General features: G+C 42.3%; 1 protein-coding gene across 4 annotated transcripts in view; it reads right to left on the bottom strand.

Moving 5' to 3' along the window:
* Positions 1-2,381: 2,381 nt before the first annotated feature.
* The window catches only part of MPPED1 (metallophosphoesterase domain containing 1), a 66,626-nt gene continuing 47,900 nt past the window's right edge, over positions 2,382-21,107 (bottom strand). For all 4 annotated transcript variants that reach the window (XM_064460952.1, XM_064460959.1, XM_064460976.1 and 1 more), the window contains exons 5-7: positions 14,754-14,869; positions 10,444-10,557; positions 2,382-6,897 (exon numbers count right to left, since the gene is read on the bottom strand). In XM_064460952.1, coding sequence (XP_064317022.1) covers positions 6,779-6,897; positions 10,444-10,557; positions 14,754-14,869 — 349 coding nt within the window. In that variant the 3' untranslated portion in view covers positions 2,382-6,778. The remainder of the gene's footprint in view (positions 6,898-10,443; positions 10,558-14,753; positions 14,870-21,107) is intronic.

Here is a 21,107-nt window from a genome sequence, read left to right as displayed (position 1 = left end):
TGGGCTCAAAAGCAAGACCGGGATGGGGTAAGGCTCACACATCATCCCTGGGGAGACCTTAGAGGTATCTAGAGTGGGGGTGCCCGTGGTGAGAGGCTGTTTAGGGAACACCACCATGAGTGACATGAAGTGGCGGGGACGGACCAACCATGGGAAGCAGGGGAGTCAGTGACAAAAGAAAGGTAATCAGCAGCCGACACACGTCTCTGTGAAGCAGTTCTCTGTTCGTTTTAAAATATCAGGTAACAGATGTAATCAGAATGACTGTGCCTTGCAACAGCCTTATAAAACAGTAGAAGAAATATAAATATGGGTTTAATTGCCCACTCCACTCAGATTGCTTTATCCTGCGTAACTTCATTATTTCTAGAAAATTTGGCCCAGGCCATTATGGTGGGAGGAAAGTTTGCAGGAGCCTATGAAATTTCCCACTGCAGCAGCCTGCCAGGGTGGGTTATTACAGCATGCAGATGAGAGTATTTCTGTTTGCACAAAGCCCTCCGTCAGCACGTTGGAGGCGAGGCGCAGCAGCGTGCAGCTGGGAGGCAGCTGGAACCTGACTGTTGCTTCTGGACATCCCTTGTGTCTCTCGGTGGAGGGGCAGCACCGCCAGTCTGAAATGGAAACCTGAAAGGATGGGGACAAGCCTCCCTCTGAGACCTACAACAGATGACACCAGGGTGAACCGGCTCTGTGCTCTGTAGAGGTGTGGACGGAGTCACCTACCGCATGCCATCAGCTTTGGCCCCATGCTCCCGCAGTCAGGGTCCCTGCTGGGGCACACGCTGCAGCATCCCCTGCCATTCCTCCATGAGCAGAGGGTGCATGTTGGGGGAAGGTGTGCCGGGATCCTCTGCGACCCCTTCCCATCGGTTCGGTGGCCTCTGTGGAAAGGTTTGTACCACCAAGCCCAAGAGCTTTTAATAGTCCCATGGGGCACTCATCAGGGAGTAGGGCTAGCCCCCTGTGCCCAGCCTGGACCTGCAGTGAGACCACAGGTGAGCTCAAATTGCTGTGGGGAGCCAGGCTGGGCTGGTGGGCGGGTACTGCAATGCCACCTTCGCCTCTCCCCAGCCTTTGTTGGTTATTGCATGGCTCAGCTGGTGGGGTAGAGCATTTTCCTTACCCTGATTTGCAGTGTAATGCTACCATAAGCCATTGCAGCATGTTTATAGCATCCAGCATTTTCCCATCTGGCCCTGCCTAAACTGCTCATCCCATCCAGAAAGCAGAAAGCATTAAAAGAAAAATGTAATGAGAACAAGCGAAATGGCAAACCTGTCTGGATCCTGTTTCTTACAGTTGTTCCTCCCTCTTCTGCAGCTCACTGCAAGCCGGCAGCACCTCATGGTGCAGCACTTCTCCCTGGGCAAAACCAGGAAAGAAGCAGCTGCGCTACTGGGTTTGCTCTGGGCGAGCGAACGGCCTCTTCTCCAGCGTCAGGAAGTGATTTTTCCGCTATCCAGACCTGGATTGCACTGAGTCAGAGCAAACGGCATGAGTGCGAGGGCATCTTGTGCACTGGCCTGGTGGCAGGTAGCGAGTTAGTTAATTACTCTGCTCGGTTTCAGTCCATCGTGCTCTACAGGAGGAATACACTTTACTGGACAGGGGGAAACAAAGCCGGCCAGTTTGTGGAGGAGAAAAGCCTGTTCCTTTAATCTATTTGAAAGCTTTTGGTACATCAAAGTCCTGGCAAGAAGAGCTATCTCTGCCATAATTGGTGCAGACACTTGCAAAGGTTTTGATAAAGACCTTTGTGAAAGAGCTATTCTGGAGAAGCAAAGAAGGGTCATGGGTTAGGCACTAGCCAAGAAGCAAAAACCCCAAAAGCAGGATGAAGACTGGGCAAACATCACGTCTCCATCCATACCCCACCCAGCCGCACCCTCAGCCCTGTGGGTGCTCACCACACACGGCAGACAAGGTGCCCCCAACAGCAAACCCTGACCGGGGATGACGAGGATTGCCACGGGGAATGGGCCAGGGAGTGGTAAAAGGGTCTCCCCATGGACACAACCTGGGCAGGGCGCCCTGGGATGAAGGGGGTGATGCCTGTGGAAACCAAGGAAGCCCAGCTCAGCTGTCACCTCTCAAAGAGAAAACCCAGCTAGAGGCATGGGCAGCTCACCACAGTCCTCCACTGGGGGTTGCAAATGTCCATTATTACCCCCAAAATCCTAATCAAACAAAGAACAGAACTGGATAAAGATCGGGAGAGAAAGTCGCAGGGAACTGTCTCCAAATGCTCAGACAGGAAGGAACAGGAGGTCCTCTTCTGGCATCGCTGCCTCTCACCAACTCCCAAAGGACACATCAAAAAGCGAGGAGGGGAGAATTTCTGAGATGGGGAAGTAAGAATGTTAGAAAGAAAGCCTAGCTAGAATTGAAATTATTTTAATTTCTAGACAAAGTGAGTAAAAAGCAACATAATGGCAGTATACAAAATAACGAATGGCACAAAGAAGGTACATATAAGTACTCCTATTTACACTTTTCACATAAAAAGAGAACAAAGGGACAGTCAATAAACCCGAACAGCAGCACACGAACAAGGATAAGCGAAATCCTGTTGTTCTAATGCACTGTGCACAATCACCCAGGGAGCTCACTGGTCCAAAATATCACTAAAATCGCAGCTGCAGAGAGACTTTCAAGAAAGGGACAGGAATGTACCTGAAAGAAAAGATCATTTGCAGTTATATTTGCTATATGTGAGTTACATTAGCAGTGAGCAATAGTGTGGGGTTTTAAGAGAGAAATTCTCACACAAATAAGAATGAATGGGAGGGGGCAAAATCCCTTTGGGCAGATTAGTCCAAAAATTGCCGTCTAAGTTCCTCCTCCTCTGCAGCATTTACACTGGCTATTTGCAGCAATCAGCAACTGGAGAAGATGAACTGCTTCTCCTGATCCCCTCTGGCTCCCTCCTGCAGCAAGGCCAGAGCAGTTCCCACCCGCTCTGTCCCCCTGCATCACCCAGGGATGGGGACGTTCACCTTCCCTCCCCACAGCCGCCTCACCGCTGGAGCACCTGGCAGGGCCAGCCCGGCGTGCTGCTGCCACCAGCCATGTTCCCTGCAGCGACTTCCTTGAAAACCACCATACTTTTGGGGTCTCTGGCTTCAGGGGCTACCAAATAGCTTAATCTGAAAACCTAAACCCAGTTCCTCAGGCTGGGGTGTAGCTGCGGCGAGTGAGGGCTGCCTGGGAAAAGGCGGGTGCCAAGTCTCAGCTTGCTCATTCCTTGTAGTCAAGGAACATTTCACATCCTCAGCCATATGTGACTGAGAGAGGTAAAAATAATCTTGTCTTTTTTTCATTGACATGCAGCGATCTCTCCCCTATTCGTCATCAAAATTAACTGCAATTAATCTCGGTAACAGTTCTGCCTGGTGATGGGAACGCACGCATTAGTGATACACATCAGCACACCTTCGGGAGTGATGGTACCTAGATAGGTATCAGTGAAAGTCACCAGTGGGGCGGTGGGGTGGGAAATGACTTGAGAGAACATCCCTGAACTTAAATAGGGCCAACATTCATGGAAACCTTCCTTTTCATGGCCTCACTGATCTGAGGCAAGAAGATTTGAGGCAAGAAGCCCAGGCCTTGACTGGGCCCACACAGTTAAAATAAAAAGAAGTCACCTCGCCTTAACCTCCCTGTGAGGGTTGTGTCCTTAACACTCAACCCAGAGCACGAACCGTTCTCCCCCCGACTGCCGCCCCTTCCCAAAGGAGGGCATCCCAGTTCCTGGCTGCTCCACAGCCCCGTTGCAGCGCTCCCTCACGTTAGCTCTTCCCTGCGTCGCAGACACACTTGGCATATTCCCCCACCAAAATACATCAGTTGGAGGTAGCAGGCGCTGTTTTCCCCCCCTCTCTGCAACCCCAAGCTCCAGCTTGCTACCTTCTGCAGATGTGGTGGCCTGGAGCTGCTGGATGGACCAGGGTCCCTTCTGCCCGCTGCCCCCAGCCCCTCTGCCAGCTGCCCCCCTAGCTGACCCACAGCCCGCCACAATAACAACATTGATGTCCCACCGGCTGGCTCCTACACCTGGAGAAGACAGGCAGCTTCCCCGACATGGGGCTGAATGCATGAGGTGGATATAAAGAGACCTTATTTTTTGTTTGTTTGGTTTTGGTTTTTTTAAGACTTTATTTGTCTAACATGCTTGACCAAAAATTACAACAACAACCAAGTTATGCCAAAATGATTAAATAACCTTTAAGCTTTCATACCTCAAGTATTTTAAATGATATTTTGAAGTAACAGCTGCTTTCGTATCCTTTCCACATAAAAATACAGAGTATTTTGAAGATACCTTAGGAAAAATTATTTTTAAGAGAATAGTTTATGGTCGACATAGAAATTTTGTTGAGGCTAATAAAAAGACCTCTTCCCCCCACTTTAACATTTTAGTCTCTTAAGTGCCGTGAGCGAATGTAAACATTTCAGACCTCTTTAACATACAGCCAATTTCCTGCCACATTTGTTTCAAACTGCTTGAATTGTGACTAGCTAAGACACTTTTATTCTAACTACACGCTATTGCTCATCTTCCCAATGATGGCGGCTGTTCGCATTTAACTATGAATTGCAGTCCTTGATGATTTAGGAGCTGATCCTGCTATTTCTACACCAGTAGTTTTGACAAAAGTGGCCCCATCTGAATTCATGGCAGACTGCTCATGCGCTTGTGAACTATTCACCCAAAAACCAGCTGCAGGACACCGGCAGTTGGTTCGGGTTTTGTTTCAGGAAAAAGCAGCACGTTACTTTAGACTCAACAGCTTACAAGAAATGACAGACCTGCGACTTGTCATGTTCTCTGGTGGTCTGGTGGTTTCTGGTGGGTCCCCAGTGCGAGTTAGTTTCTGGGCTTGAATGCCACTGCTCGCAGCAGCAATGTTTCTGCCTGCCTCGCTTAGAGTTGAGGCCGATATAGCCTGGTTTTGCAACCCAAGTATTTTAAATTGTGTATGCATATGAAGTACATGCTGCTGCTACGTGAAGCTCACATTTACACCCATGTATCAGGCAAAAAGTAACATACACAATTATCCACTGCGCTTGTGCAGATGCGGGCTGTGCACAGACCTGCTAACAACCCTGTATTGGTAGTGCGATGATATGCCCAACGTGTGTGAACAAGATTTAATATCTAGAGGCCATCAGCCCCGAATTCAGGATGTCTACGTTTGGAATACCGCACTTAAACTACCTCCATCCAGGCTCCTCTTGGAGCATGGAAATGTTTGTTAGTTCAAGGCAGAAACCCATTTCTTGTAGGGCACGTCTGAAGCACTTTTTTTTTGTGTGTGTGTGTGTGTGTTTGTAATGAGTTCTTAAGCTTCTGCCTAGGATGGGACTGAAATCCCAGCAGCTTCAACACCTCTGTTAACCTGCAGGAAAGCTGCACGGGCAGTACTAGCGGCGACCATCCCAGCCAGCTCCTGACACGTCCCCCGCTTTGCCTGGCGTCACATGCAACACGACAGACGGGTTTCAACTCGATTGATGATTTTGTCTTGGGCCTCTCTCAGCAGCGTCCATGAGCGGTCAAACATCAGCGACAGGTTTTGTGAGGCGGCCCCTGCTCTGCACCCACAGGCGTGAACACGTCACTCATCGCACTTACGTAGCTACTACCCAGCTACCAAGAAGCGAACGCCCAAACTCCACCTGGAGGTGACTCCTTCTGCTTGACATCCGTAGTGTTCCCCAAGGACAAAGGATCACAATGACATGTAATCACTTCTGACTGAGGCCAAATTCAAACCAGTAATCTCACCGTTGGCTGCAAGTCCCATTAACATGCTTTAAACAAATAGTCCCAGTGGGTTTTATTTAAAATACCACTACTGAACATTGGGTGGGTCTTTTGTGGGTTGTTGGTTTGGTTTCTTTTTTTGCTTTTTACATACAATCAGGTATCGCCTTACCATATGAAAACACAGTAATATTTTTTTCTTTCCTTTTTTTTGTTAAGGGAAATGTCATCCTTTTTTTCACAGGCGAGTCCAGGTTACAAATTCCTGAGTTTATACTGCACTTAACACAGTCTCCCTTCTTGAATGTTGAGCTGTTTACAGCATGCCAGCAATATGCGCCATTTCCCTCACCATCTGTAATGCCAGATGTAGTAAAACTTGATTTCAGTACAGTGAATTAGGGCCTCTATGGCATTGGGCTTGAATAGATGCAAAGACTTAGACCTGGAGGACTTGAAGCAATAGCTTTCCTCCTGTGACTGGTCATTCGTGAACCATCTTTTATATTTGCCACGTTAATTACGGGAAAACATCTTTACCATCATTTTTCTTTTACCAAGAGCTCACTGGGAAACATCTGAAATGAGGAAATCCTAGTCTAAACACTTAAGTTTAAACCGCAAACTTTCTCAAAGAAACACTCCTTTAAAAGACACTGTTCTTTTAATAAGTCCAATATAATGCATGGTATATACAAAAGTCCCTACTTAAGATATATATATATATGTATATGTATATATATATATTTATGTGGAATGCATTCACTTTTCTGCGTTCACAAATATTTTAATGGTGAAATGTTAAAGTCTCTAATCTCCTTCTGGTACCAAAATGTCTTTGTTCCTCATCCACATTTGTCACTCAAAATTTAACTGTGAAGAGCTAGCAGGGAAAAAAGAAGAAGGTTTTCGCTTTTTTCTTGAATGGTTCCCTATTGGGATTCTCAGCCAGCAATATAAAGTTGCTAATGTGTTGGGCACAACTTTAAATCCTCATTATAATCATGTGTTCCTTGGAGTAGGTAAGTCAATAACTATAGGTGGATTAAGCGGCTGGTAATTCACAGTGCACACAGATGCATTCACATAGGTAGTAGTTCCATCAGCCATGACACCATAACCTACAAAGAAAGAACAACTCTGGTCACTCTCACTATTCATTATTATCTTCTTTTTTTTTTTTAATTATTCACCTTTATCACACAGCGATAAGTGGCACATTTATTACTTACAAGGAATTTAAAAATTCTCTTCATGCAAAGCAGAATGGTCTCCTGAATTAATACAGGCTTTGTCCTCCAGTAGAACTTTTTGCCATCTTATAAATTGTGCAAGAAAAGCAGAATGGACCCTGACTAGCTAGTGGCTATAACCTCTGGCAGCCAGCTAGCCAAGCCTCCTTAGAAAGACAGGTATTTCTTCCTGCAAAGGTTTTTTCTTAAAACCTTCTCAGTTTTGGAAAGGATGAGAAGACAGAGCTTAGGCAATTACCACATTGAAAAAAACCATACTTCTGATAATTTAGGTTTGGAGTCGTCAGTGAACCAAACTCTGGGCAATTTTCATCTTTCCACCTTTTTTTCTGTCCTGTCTTGTACATCTGTTAAGCAACCAGTGAAGAAAAAGCATTGCCTGACTAAGGGGAGTAAGTGTGCCTGTGCACCTGGGCGGGATTTGTCTAGTAGGAACCTCTTCTTCCCATGTGTTTGAACTGGTTCACCAATTTCAACCAAATTTGATGGAAAGAGATGAAAATGCCTTCCCAAGCAGAGAAAAAAATGGTTTTATTAATGCATTCTCTGATAGACAAGGTGAATTCACACCTTAAGACACCATAACATTTCCATGGGAGAAAACACACTTCTCTATGTCTCACAAGTGGCAAAACCCCTTTAACTGCATCTCATGTCTGAGTAGACACCCAAGCCAAATGATGTGCAGAAAATCAAACTTCCAGCTCTAATGCCTGTAGAAATACCATGAAATACTGTTTGAGAAAGTGAAGAAGCCACCCTTTATCTGCCCTGGTGTTATGAAAAAGTAGACACACTCTCCATTGTTAAAAACCTTTCCATGAGTGACTAGGAAAAAACGTTAAGCTTGATTACACTAAACCTGAAAACTTAATGTTGGAAACTTGCATTGAAATATTAAGATCAATATGAAGAAATGTATTCACAATCTGAAATACATGATTTTTGGGAAATCACCTGGTAGAAAGCACTTGTACTAAGATTCAATCTTGCCCTTAATGAAGTTAATAGCGAAACATATTCATTGCTACACACAGCGAGTTCCAGCTATCCAAATCCTAGCTACCTAGGATCCTATAGTTTTCTAAGTGCAATTTCGCATCTTACAGAAACATTGTTAGTTGCAGAACTTACAAACAAAGAAACAGTAGCCAAATTCCTTTGCTTTTTGTTCCTTAAAATACCCTGAATAATGCAGGGCCTCCTGGACTCCCCATGGAAAAACTGCACTATAATTAGGGACTAGGGAGGGAAGAAAACTCTGTCAGGTTCCTGTCACAGACATTTCTTTAAATCATTTGCTGTTTGCCACAGAACAATTGTTCTGTGTAAAACGCAAACTGCACGGAGGACAGTCAGCATTGCTGCTGGGACTTTCTGTCTCCTCGGCTACACGTTTGGAGAGAACAGAATCAGCTTGCTAATACGTTCCTTTTGCTGGAAGATTCCTAATGCCACAGTTTTCACTTCTACTCTGCTGCCAGCAGAATTTCTTCGGCCACGACCTCAGCCAAGTACCGGCTGTAATGGGCAAACCAGGATTTTAGCTGGAGTCCCTGACATGCTGCTTGCCACTTCCATGGGTCTGATCAGCAGCAAGCCCATGTGCAGAGGTATTTTTTGGCAGAGACAGCAATGCAGAGGGGGAAACATCTCTTCTAAGCATCTCTTCCTCCCGGATGTTCGGTAAATGACTGCTGCAGATGTAGCTATGCTCAGTCAGGGGAGGATCTCATCTGTTCAAATCATGCATTCTCTCTACAAAGAGCAGCTTCGTTTGCACAGGCTGTCTGCAATGGGAATTCTCCTCTGCAGAGATTTAGCCTCCCACTGCAAAACAGGCTATGCAGTTCCCCATTTGTTTTCTCTAAATTATGATAGTTAACAAGAAGAGTACCTTGTTTCTGTGTTCTGATACCGACTGTGCCAACTGTATTAATTCACAAGATTTACCATTCTGTGGATGTGCCACTCTTTTCCCTTGGGAGCCAAAGTTGGGCTTGGTCTTAGCAGATGTGATTTTGTTTACCTGCCTGAAACTTCATGGCTCGCTACATGTTTGCTTATATCCCCTGCAACCTACTTGGCTTACAATTTCTGAAAAGACAATGAGTTTGAACTGTATTCACCAGCTCTCTTGTACGGAATCTCAAAGACTGCTGTAATAGCAAAGGGTTAATAAAAATACCCTGTTTACCCTGTGATGTAACATTACCTTGGCATTAACAGGTCAACACAGATGAGACACATGAGGAGAAAGGACTTAATCCCTGACTGTAAAATAATGACCTGAATGTCTTCTCCATCAGTTTTATGCCAGCACCACCTCTCATCAATGTCATTCCTAACCTAGCACGGTGAAAGCTCCCAGCAGCAAGTCAGAGTGGGATTTCCTGGGAAGGGTAATAGCTCTTCACAAAACCAGAAGTATCTGAGTGCCAGCTACTCCAGTTTTTCCGTTTGTTCATCTCTACGCTGGTGAGACCCACAGGTATCCTTCGAAGGCTCTAGCAGTCCCAGAAGCAGAAAACTGGCAGTTGTGGAGCACCTTTTCCTGCCAGGAAGTTAACATTGCCAAGAACTAAGCAGCTGATAATACATGCTTACAAGCCAATGGTACACTTCTGCACAGCCCAGTGGTTTCTTTTGGTAGCGGCACTGCTTGAAGTCTTGCTACCATGAGATGTGAACAGGACAAACTTCTCTATAGCAGACAGCATCTACCCTCCTCTTTGCCTGGAGCTGAACTCCTACTGCCACTGACTGCAGTGGAACCTATTTGTCACCTTTACTGACTAATTTTTTCCCAGTTAAAATTCAAGTAGTCAAGAGAACCCCTTTGTTTTGTCCAGGTACAAAATGCTTCCCCTGCCAAAGCAAATAAATATCTTGAACTTCTACACAAGTCAGTAGTGACATCACCTGATTTTAACTTCATACAGGCACTGATGGGGAGAGACAACCTTTATCATACAATCTTAAAGATTAAGTCTTAGAAGCAACCCCCAAAACATTCTTACCCATTTTACAAACACAGAAACTGAGACACAGAGAGCTTACATTAATTATCTTAAGACACAGAGATTCAGCAGAGGAAAATACAATCCATCAATCCTAATATTTAGTCACTTTCTGTAACTACTGGACTCATGTTCTTATTTTAAAATTCACAGTAATCATGTCTGTGAAGGAGGCATCACCCTGTTTTATAGATGTAGAAACTGAAAGAGAAGCTGAAGTACAAATATTGAAATGCAGGTATCAGCCAATTTCCTCTCTATTTATGCAGCTAAATAAGTACCTGAATTCCAGAAGTGCTTCAGTTCAGACATTTAAGTTTGAAAATGCTAGTTAAACCAGACAACTTCTGTGTCTGTGGTTTTTAAATATGTGTAGAAAGAAATGTGTTCTGACCTTCATGGATATGTCCAAAAACATGAAGCCTTGGCTGTATTCGTCTCTGGACTGTGTTCAGCAGCTCAACACATCCTACCCGTTGCATTTTCTTAGGAACCCAGTCTAGAAAACCTTTGGAAAAGAGAGAAAAGCTTTAAAAGATGACAGGTTATCTGCAAAGCTGTGCTGCTATTCAGTATTTCTGAGATTTCATGTCTCGTGGCTTTTCATAAGCAGCCATAGAACTACTGACATGGAAGAAACAGTGTTTGCCTTAGGAAGTAAAAGACGAAGGAAGGAAAAATACTTGAGGAAAAGCATAAACCTCATCCAAAGAAAACTCTTGCCATTTATTTTTCAAGGAAAAAAAAATCACTGCAATTACAGTATTTTTGTCTAAAAATGCAGTTTTTGTGCATACAGACAAACATGCACACCAACTTGCTTATACGTCTAAAAACATTCTGCAGAGGGGTGCTTAGTGCCAACTGAAGTCTCGTGCTTCTTTCAAAGCAGTAGTATAAGGATGCTGTTGTATTACAGTGTTTGCAATATCCAGTCTTGTTTTCCTTCTGTTGTTCTGCCATTTTCATCAGGCTCAAATTTGGAAACCCAAAAGATGTAATCATTCTGTTTTTCTTTAGTTGTTCTGATACTTTCCCTGTGTGCCTGTTATACCTTTGTATCTCTGACTTAAGATTGCTGCAATAGCGTGAATATATTGTGCCTTTGAGAAAAGTCTGGAGGTATAGAGTCTGGACCTGGTTTTCATACGTTTGCTTTTGAGGTCTGCTCAAGCATGGCTAAATAACAGCTAACCAACTGGCTTAAAAGACCAGAACTGTGGTATTCAAGCTCTTGGAAAAGCTCTCAGATTTGCTAGAGCTTCAGGGTAGGTTCACACGTTGAGAAATACCTCTAGATGCCAGTGCTGGGTTCAGTATGCTGAGGGGTTTTATGAAAATGGTAAAAATTTGCCCTTGTATCATGGTTATTCAGAGAGCTAAGTCCACTTTTCAGAAATGAGTTGGGAATGCAACATCCTGAATGTCAAAAAAAGGTAGTTCGCATAACGGCCACAGACTTATAATTCATTCAGATGCCTCTGAAAACTCTGCTTGGCTCCTGTCAGGGGGATGTACAAAAAGAAAGCCCTGCTATGCTCAGACAGAGCAGAGCAATGCTCAGTTCTGGTAACTGATTTTACCAGGCACTCTTGGCATCCAACGCAGGTCAAAATTCACTGTAGGAAATAATAAGCATTTAAGATGTCAAAGCGCAGCCAGCAACTCCTCTGGAATCCAGTCAGGCTTTTTTCAGAGCAAACGTGTTATAACCATAGGTTTTGTTACTTCAACGATTTGAAACAGTTAATTGTCAAAATGTCTGTGGTGAACATAAAGCCTAAAGTATTTCCACTTCAAAAACTTCACAAACAAAAATCCATAAAATTAACTTCTCCATTAAATTAAGCATTATTTATGTTGAACATGTTTTTGTTTACATGCATTATCACCCTTCTGAAGCTTTCCCATATGTTTGCAGCTTATTATGTACACCTGACTACACAAACTAAGAATAATTGATTACACCTAGCTAACAATTAGAGTTCATCTTAGGGGTTTTTTAATGTTTGGTTACTTGAAACAGGTTTCTGCAGCTGTCAGGAAAGTATAAATCTTTGTCACTGACAATCAAACAGACAGCTACAAATGAAGACTTAAAGGTGAAATTAAATTAAAAACCAACAAAGAACAATGAACTTTTTGAAAAGAAATACAAGAATCATAAATGCAGTTCTTCAGGAATCAGAGAAAAGACTTTAAAAGTTATACTACACATAAAAGTAACAAAAATATGCTGATATAGAAATGAGCATTAGCACTGATCCCATAATCATTATCTTTATGAATAATCTCATATCTTTATTAAAAATAAACAGGCTAGTGATAAAACGGTCAGTGATAGCTGTTTTAGCCTTTGTTTTCTCATCCTGTGTGAACCTCCTGTGTATCCCTGCCCTGCTTTCATCCCAAAGCACTACTCTAAAACAGAAAAAAAAATAAAAATTACTCTGATTTTTGTTACGTGCCTAACTGACTTAGAAACACAAAGTCCATTAACTCTTAATAGTGCTTCTGCATCTAAATCATGCAGGCAATTTTAGATCTATCTAATAATGTAGTATTAATTAGTTTAGGAGGACGCACACTCTTTTGAAGACGGAAAGAGAAAGCAGTAGAGAAAATGCATGATGGACAGAATTTAGGCAGCCATACTGGAGAAAAAAGACGGATTTGCAAGAGCACTGATTGCTATTTATGATCATTAGGAACAGCTCTAGTGATGCTGTCCAAGATCAGAACAACAGCAATCAGCTTCCTGGTTAAAATAATTGCCTGGGAGGGTCAAGGAGGATCCTGTTTCCCAAAATGTCTGGAGCTACACAAGAAAGTTCTGTAAGTTAGGCAGAGTGCTCATTTCTTTTGAAGCATCATGCATTTGTTGCCATGGGTGTTAGGGAGACCAACAGCTGATGCCCTCAGGCAGAGCGCTCTGTGCCTGATACATCTATTAATGCATCAATAAGAAAAAGGCAAAGAAACAGGAACTTTTGAAAAAGAAAATCCTTGAGGGACAGTAGAAGCTTAAGAATAAAAAAAAAAAAGAGAACAAATACCAAGACACAGAGATGAGGGGAATTCACGTTACCCCATTACAGTTAGTGGAGATGGGCAAGCTCTTCCTCAGAATTACTACAACTTACTTTTCAATTATTAAATTTACTATTAAATTTATTATTAAAGCATGTCTGTTGAGTGCCTACTCTGCAGCGCTCTCTAGAGGTTCTCCTCCCTCCGCTGATCACAGAGGCAGCCTGGAGAAGCCTGCTGGCTAAATTAGCAAGGTGCTGAAGCTGGGTGGTGCAAACCCCTCTCTCCACCTTCCAACACTGGATTTCAAGTGCTAGACAAAGGGATATTCTCTGGACCAGCTGAAGGTTGGATTTCTTTACAGCTGGCTTTAAAAGTGCTGAAAAAGCTTCTGAAAAAGTTTTAAATATGACTTTTAAATAAAACTATACCAAAGACCCAGCATCATGCCCAGTGCTAACCATTTGAAGCTGATGTCTCAAGGTCTAAACAATCAGTTGCTGCCATCCACTTTTTACGATACAGGTCCATATTAAAATCAGTCTATGGCATGGCATGAGACTCCACTTAGGTGAAGTATCAAAACACACGCCCTTACTGTGAGAAACTGTGCTCACAAAGAAGCCCTTTCCCCCAGGATTAGAGAGCAGTGGAATGCAAACATGGCTTTCTAAAGAAAACAACGAAACACAAACCCTTTAGATACTTTCTCCTCCAAGCTCTGAAAGAGAAGAAAGGGTGGAAGACAAGAGGGCTTTAGCTTCAGGAAATTGGGGGGATCTAAAGGTTTAAAGAAACCAAGTGCCTTCATTTCACACAAAGCACTCCTCCATAGTAAGACTCAGCAGAACTCTTAAGTACATGCTCACTTTTGTGTCTATTTATTAAATTAGTGAGAGTTAAACACATAGTTGCATTAAATATAGCCTCCTATATGTTAAATATGTTGAAAAACATGTTAAAAGCCTTAAGCCTTTACTGAATCTGGACATGTTTCTGTGATTTTATTATTTCCATAACACAGATAATTTCACTATTATCTAAGAATACAAGAAATGTCTCCTCCTTTTATATCACCTAGATTAATATTTGTAAAACACAAACGCAAAACTATTTCTTGTTGGTCTGTTAGTGTTGCCAGGTTGTATTAATTACAGGCAATTCACTCACACTGTCCAAAGTATAGGCAAACAATGGCAGCATTTGGGTTTGTGAGGCAGAAGATGCTCCAAGTCAGCATGATGAGGAAAAATACAGACTCTGGGTACTCGCTGGTGGGAGAATGCTACTGCAAGTGAGGGAGAAAGACAGTGCTAAAAGACCAAGATCCCAGTCCTGCATTTCTCTTCAAGCAGGCTCCATGATTTAAATCTACTGACTTCACCAGTGGCAGAGTGGACAAATTCACAGGAAAACTAGACCTTGCTTATTTATAAAGCTCATTAAGCCTTCCTGTGTTAAGGCTTTATTTTTTAAGCCATTATTTAATTTCCTACCATTGAGCATAGGTAATCATGACACATAAACCTGAGCTGAAGTCCTCGTGCTGCTGCAATCAGTACGGATGTTACTTTTGAATTTTGTCAGTCAGGATTGCACTCTTTGTCTAAGGAGAGCCATCAGTTACTGTATAATCATCTGAAATACATAGCTAGAGCACTAGTATTTTCTTACCGAGAGGTGGTCCATGTGTTATAAGAATATCTATTCCATCTGGAATAAGGTTCCATTTCTCTAATAGTGCTTGGCCTCGTGGAAGATTAAAGCCCCAGCCATAAAACCAAGGTTGCCTGCCAAGAGAGGAGGAGAATGTCTTCAGTGCTACTTCCATGTACTGGTTATCTAATTAAAATACGAAGATTGACTCTCTGCTAGCATGGAATTTGGAGACACAAATAGCATTCATTTTCTTCTTTGTGTGCACAGTAAAACCCTCTTTCCATACAACCAGTGTTATTTAACTTGCACGGCAAATCAGAGCAGTCCTTACCACTTTCAGTAGGCAGTATACAGTAAAATATTCACAGTATTCCTCTAACTAGGTGAAAAGTAACTCTTACAAGACCTGGATACCAAGATGTCCATGTGTGGATTAGCATCCTGGATCCCCACAACATCTAGAACATCTACCTCAGATACCTAGGCGTGCATATGTTTCACGTTGGCTCCCACCATGTTTGGCCCTTAGTCTGTGACCAGCTGGGCAAGGACAGACCCTGGCACAACGACAGATCCCGCTCCAAAGTTGGAGACATCTATGCTGTTTTTTGTTTCCCTAATTGGAAGCATCCCATCAGAACAGGAATATTGCTTCTTTTCTTACATATAATTTTCTCCTGTCCTCTGGTGTGTTGGCTTGCTTTTAAGTAAGATTTTCCATATTCAGGATTTCTTATCAGATGGGCATTTACATTTTTTAAAACATATTTATGGAGCAGCTCATCATGGAGCAGTGGGACTGTAACACTGCCAGCCAGAACACAGTTTATCTGTATCTTCCTATCCCACTGATTAAAAAACTGTATTCCACAGCAATTATATCACAGTGATAAATTACATCTTGCTGACTATACCCTAATTCTAGGTCATAAAATTGAGGGGTTAGTTTTAGGCTGGAATTTTTTTAACAATTTTTTGACTGACATGTTCTGGCCATATCCGTATTTGGAGAACAACAAATAGGCTGCTGTGATTTAATAAGGTTTATGATAATTGCAGCCTTAGTGTTTATAAATATATACACATCAACCAGAGTTCCCTTTGAGATGTTACTTTGTTGAGGAAAGCTTTACACTCCCTCACCGCATCAAAAGACAGAAAGAATTCTTTCAAACAAATTCTCTGAACTCCACTTTACATCGTGTATGGCAAAGACAAAAGAAAATGCCCATAAAGCTATTATTCATCCTCTTCCCTTACTGATGCTTGACTAACATTTCAAAAATTAGCATGTCTGCAATCTTCATGATGATGTATTTCCCACTTTTCCTTTCAGAATGCCGAAAAGGCAAGTCTATTGAAAGCAGCTTAAAAACCAGAGCTTGCTAAAATATAAAGGGATGTGGCTCACCTGAGGGAAGAAAATTCTGCTACAAGGAAAGGAAGAAGGGGGCTTTGCAGAATGTTTCCTGCCTTTCTTCCAAAGATAAAAAAAGCCTCAACTTTTCTAGAGAGATGACTGAAGGGCTTTCTGTGTCCACAGCTAAGAGCTCATCTCCTAGCTCTTCATCACACAATCACACAGCACCCTGGATAACCAGGGTCTGGATAAACAGGTGTCACAGGGCAAAAAAAGAAAGGGGAAAAAAAGAAAAAAAAAAAAAAAGGTGAAACTTTGTACATCTGCCACTGGGACCAGAAATACATCCCAGCCTCTAAAAGCTGTAATGAGGGAGGTGAAGGTGTATGAAGAAGAGATGCTAATAGCAGTAGCAATGAAGCAAAAACCTTGTTCTGAGTCAGGTTGCTCCTATCAGGGCGACTGGCTGAGAAAAAGACATATCCCTGTATCAGGGATAGGAAATCATGCTTTTCTGGTTACCTGTTCATCTCCTAGCAGCCTTTCCTCATAGGAAGAACAGCACCTGGCTCACAGGTATGTGACTTCTCACCTTCCTACCGCTGGGGTGGTAGGTCATGGTCTAGTTACTGGCTTATTTTACGGTAAGCTACCAGTGACGTTCCTGTATGACGCTGTCATACAGAAGCAAACCACAGTCTGTGGCATTTGATCAGCCTGTCTTTACGTTCAGCTCACCACTGACAGAATGGGATTATTTTTGTCTCACAGGAACACCCTGAAAATAAATAAACTGAAGTCTGCGAGGTGCTCCGATATTACAGAAGTGGGAGGCTTTATAAAAATATAGAGGTTAGGCTTTTTCTAAACTCTCCAGCCGTCCCTGCCTCGGGATTGCGTTCCACACCTTACGTGCCAAGTATCTTTCTTCACCAAGATGAAAATACTCAACTGTTTGGCAAATTGACTTTAGACCCAGAGCAAGTATTCCAGGAGCAAAACCTCATTGACAGAAAATATCTGCAAGGGCAAATAGGAGGCAAATTAAGTGTAGGCATAGTAAATCATGCTTTTAAAGCCTCTGACAGATCCAGTGAATACAGGAGGCCTCTGCTGCCACCCATCACTCGCTCTGGTGCTGCTAGGCATGGACAGGACTGTCCCCATGTCCCCGGTGGAAGTGAGGCGAGGTGCCATGGCCACTCCACACCCCAAGAAAGAAACCGAGGTGAAAGATCGATATTTGCCCAAGAAGAAAAGGTAAAAACCCTATGCAATAATTATTTTAAGGATACAATGAAGCATTTATAAAGAGAAATAATCGCGACTGTCACAAGTCTCACCAGAAGTCAGCTTAATCCTGCTGAAATCCAAATGACTACAAATGGCATAGGCAGCTGTGAGAGGCTCTGCCTGCCTCTACTAGGGCTAGCCTGTACATGGCCACTTTTTAAAAAGCCCGTTTCCCCTTATGAATAGGCATGATCTGCTTATTAAGACAAGAAGCACTTTCCCCTGTCCCTCCCTCTCTTTGTGGTGACTGCAGCATGTAGCCGCCTGAGCGCAGGGCTGGTAAGTTATGCATGCTGGAGCTGTTCTTTTGTGAAGGGGAGATGTTACAACTTGTGTGATTTGCCATTATGCTGTCTTTTGTGACAATCCCAAGATCGAAAGAAATGTCTGGAATATTTCTGGCAAAAAAAAATCCGAAGTCCAAGAAAGGATTCAGCGAAGGATGTTGGTGTGCTTTACATTTGAGAGAAGACAGACAGATCATATACTTCAGTGCCCCCACCCCCAAAGCAAAACAATCTTTATACACACACATGGATTTTATAAATCCCCAAGTCCCTTCTTCTGAAAATTTATTGCAAAACAGCTATCGAAGTTTCCGAGCAGGGATAAAAATCTTCTCTAATATCCACTAACAAGTCTGTGACCTGGATATTGTGCAAAGACAACTTTGTCTAATATTTCCATTTATGATGGAACCTGAAAGCAAAGTTAGTGTTCATATCAAGCACCAAATTTCTGGATCCCCAGTTACTGCTTGCTCAAAAAAATGTCGTATTTTTATAAAATACTTTTCAATAATATTTTACAATTTACAAAAAAAAAAAAAAGATTTCATGTGTATTCTGTAAGAGAAAAATCTGTTCTCAAAAAACCCCTAAGAAAAATGTATTTGGCAATTAAAGACATACATCATGAATGTATTTCACCTCTGAAGTGAAGCGTTCATGTGTAGAAATATACTTTGATTTAGATCTTACCTTCTTAAAGCAAACAGTTTAAACCTCTCCACATATGACTGAAATTCAACAGTATTATTATCATGATAAGAATAACGATTGTCTACATGTAAGACTCTAGGGGGAAAATATATTGGAAGGGAATTTGTTTACAGCATGATTAACCTTATGTTAAAAACATATGAACAAGTTTTGCAGGTCAAACAATCTAGCATACAAAAAGGGCTGAATTATCAGAATTTGTGCTAGCAATCGGATGTTGCTTTATGTACTGAATTTCTATCTTTCTGTTCTAAAGTAACCATTGGAATAATTTTCTTACAGAATGATAGTTGCTATGACAACCATAGCAAATTTTCCTTTTCTGAAACAGATGTCTCATTTAGTTGAAAATTAGAATGTGAAAAACCCATGGGAAAAATTAATTCAAACTTTAACAGAACACTGACTACAATGTAATCTCTTATAGGTTAACCCCTTAACATCTTTCTGCACTCTTACAGTAACCTTCTCATAAATTCTAATTAAACCAGTTTAACCTCCTAGGAATGACCTTCTTAGCTATCATTAGTGCTTTAGTTGTCTTTGAAAGGAGCATTTCTGTTATAGTAATAACAGGAAAAAGTCATACTAAAAAAAAAAGTGGTCAAACATATTACTGCCTTAATTATTTATTAGTTTGTCTTCTTCTATTCAGCTACTACTGGAAACACCTACCATGTGGTGCAAGAATTCTCTTGTCATTTAAACGGGGCATAACTTAGTTTTACATGTGATTTACTGTAAAGGGCGGTGATGCACTGCACAGATTTGACCTGTAATTTATGTGAAAATTGACGGTTTTCGATTTTGAAACCACTGGTACCCATCTCAATCTGTTCAGCAAAAGTACAGAGACGGGACACAAAAAAAGCATACTTGACTGGGGAAAACTATCAGTGTGCATGGATTTTTCTATTACAAGCAATGAGATGTTGAAATCTGATTCTCCATCACCTTGACTGAATTTCAACATTTTTACTGTGAGGGTGCCAGAGCAGTGGGACAGGCTGCCCAGGGAGGCTGTGGGGTCTCCTTCCCTGGAGACATTCAAAACCTGCCTGGACGCGTTCCTGTGCCCCCTGCTCTGGGTGTCCCTGCTCAGTCAGGGGAGTTGGACAAGATGACCTCCAGAGGTCCCTTCCAACTCCTACCATTCTGTGATTCTGTGATTTTAACTTAAAGAATGGATTCGTTCTTCTCTGTACACCTACCAGCTCAAGGGGACCCTTCACAGTTCTTGGTCACCAGCTACAGATGAACATGGCAGGCAGCCAGCAGGCAGTCAAAGAAATACTCCCACCACAGCACTTCCCATAGTGCTGCACGGTGTCAGCTACCACAAACACTTCAGGACTGCAAGATTTACTGCATCAGCTGCATCTAGGTTGTCCAGTTGAATATGACAAATCCCGCCACCAGCAGGCCCACCATTACTCTCTTCGACTTCAAGGGAAAACTCCGTTACATAGTCCAATACCCAGGTATTGGACTATGGGTGGTAACTGACTGAATATCCATCAGCATATCAAAGGAACTGGTGGGCAGCCTCTTGCAAACACCTTAGTAGCAAAATATACAGAACTAAAACATAGTGCGTATATTATTGTATCTCCTCATTTCTATAGTTTCCTACAGACATCTTTTTTGCAGCTGAAAGTCAAGTTTTCTCACTAGAATTCCTTTGCTTACAAAATAGGTTTCCAAGGTTCACAAACACATGCAACTTGCTCCAGTCTTTCCTCCACAACAGTTGTCACTTTTCTCCTACAGGAAAATAAACAGATATTGGCCAGTGACTGTAAAGAAACTCAGTGGGAAAAGAATGGACTACTTCTCATTCCTGCTCCCCTTCCTGACAACTGCAGAGCTGCACATATTCAATATTTAGAAGATAGGACTATGCACACTGAAAGTCATACTGGTAAAAGCAACTGGCCAAGGGTCATGAGGCACCAAAAAGCAGTTAAGATTCAGCAGTGGCAATCACAGGGAAAAATCCAACACAACCTGATCCCCAGCCAAAAAAATCTCACTGCTGGGCATTTAAATTTAATTTTTCATGGTCTTGATTTAATTTTACTGTTATAGTTAGCTACAGATCTATGAACATGGGTACACAGTATTATATACGCTGTATATCTTCCCTGTCTGCCTGGTGTTTGCATCCTTCAGGTGTTCATATTTTTACATTCCACATCACTGCATTAGTTGAATTTACCCAATCTCTGTAATTGCCTTTTTAGCCTTTCCTCAGTATGTAACCACCCAGTTCACTGAGTATTTCTACTGCTTTTTACTCAATTTTCTCTCCAAGTAAGGATCCATAAAAGTTCACCTTTTTACTTTGTGGGGTATTGGCTGTTTCTAAACCTAAAATATTTGTAAAATAATACTCATCTTTCTGTCTTTTCTTCCTCTCATTCAAGAGGACCATCCAAAGCAGGTGGGATACTAGCTATTAGGCCATTAGTGCCGGGGAGGACTGGCAGGGCACTGTTTGTTTATAGACTTTGAAATACCGTTCAACATCTTGGCATCCGAGCATTTTAACAGCATAACTGAGATTTTTAAAAAAACAGGTTTCAGAAGTTTTGAGGAGTATGAGGAGACTTATATTATGACTAACTTCCATGTGAGAGAGATGAGAGTGTTATGATTTTAGAGAAGGGGTACAAAAGCAGTGTACAAAACGAATTAAATTACGCAAAAAAAAAA

This window comes from Phalacrocorax carbo, chromosome 1, assembly GCF_963921805.1.
Source record: "Phalacrocorax carbo chromosome 1, bPhaCar2.1, whole genome shotgun sequence".
NCBI classification, from domain to species: domain Eukaryota; kingdom Metazoa; phylum Chordata; class Aves; order Suliformes; family Phalacrocoracidae; genus Phalacrocorax; species Phalacrocorax carbo.
The sequence above is the reverse complement of the archived record's forward strand: the minus strand, read 5'-3'. Positions and strand labels throughout refer to the sequence as shown.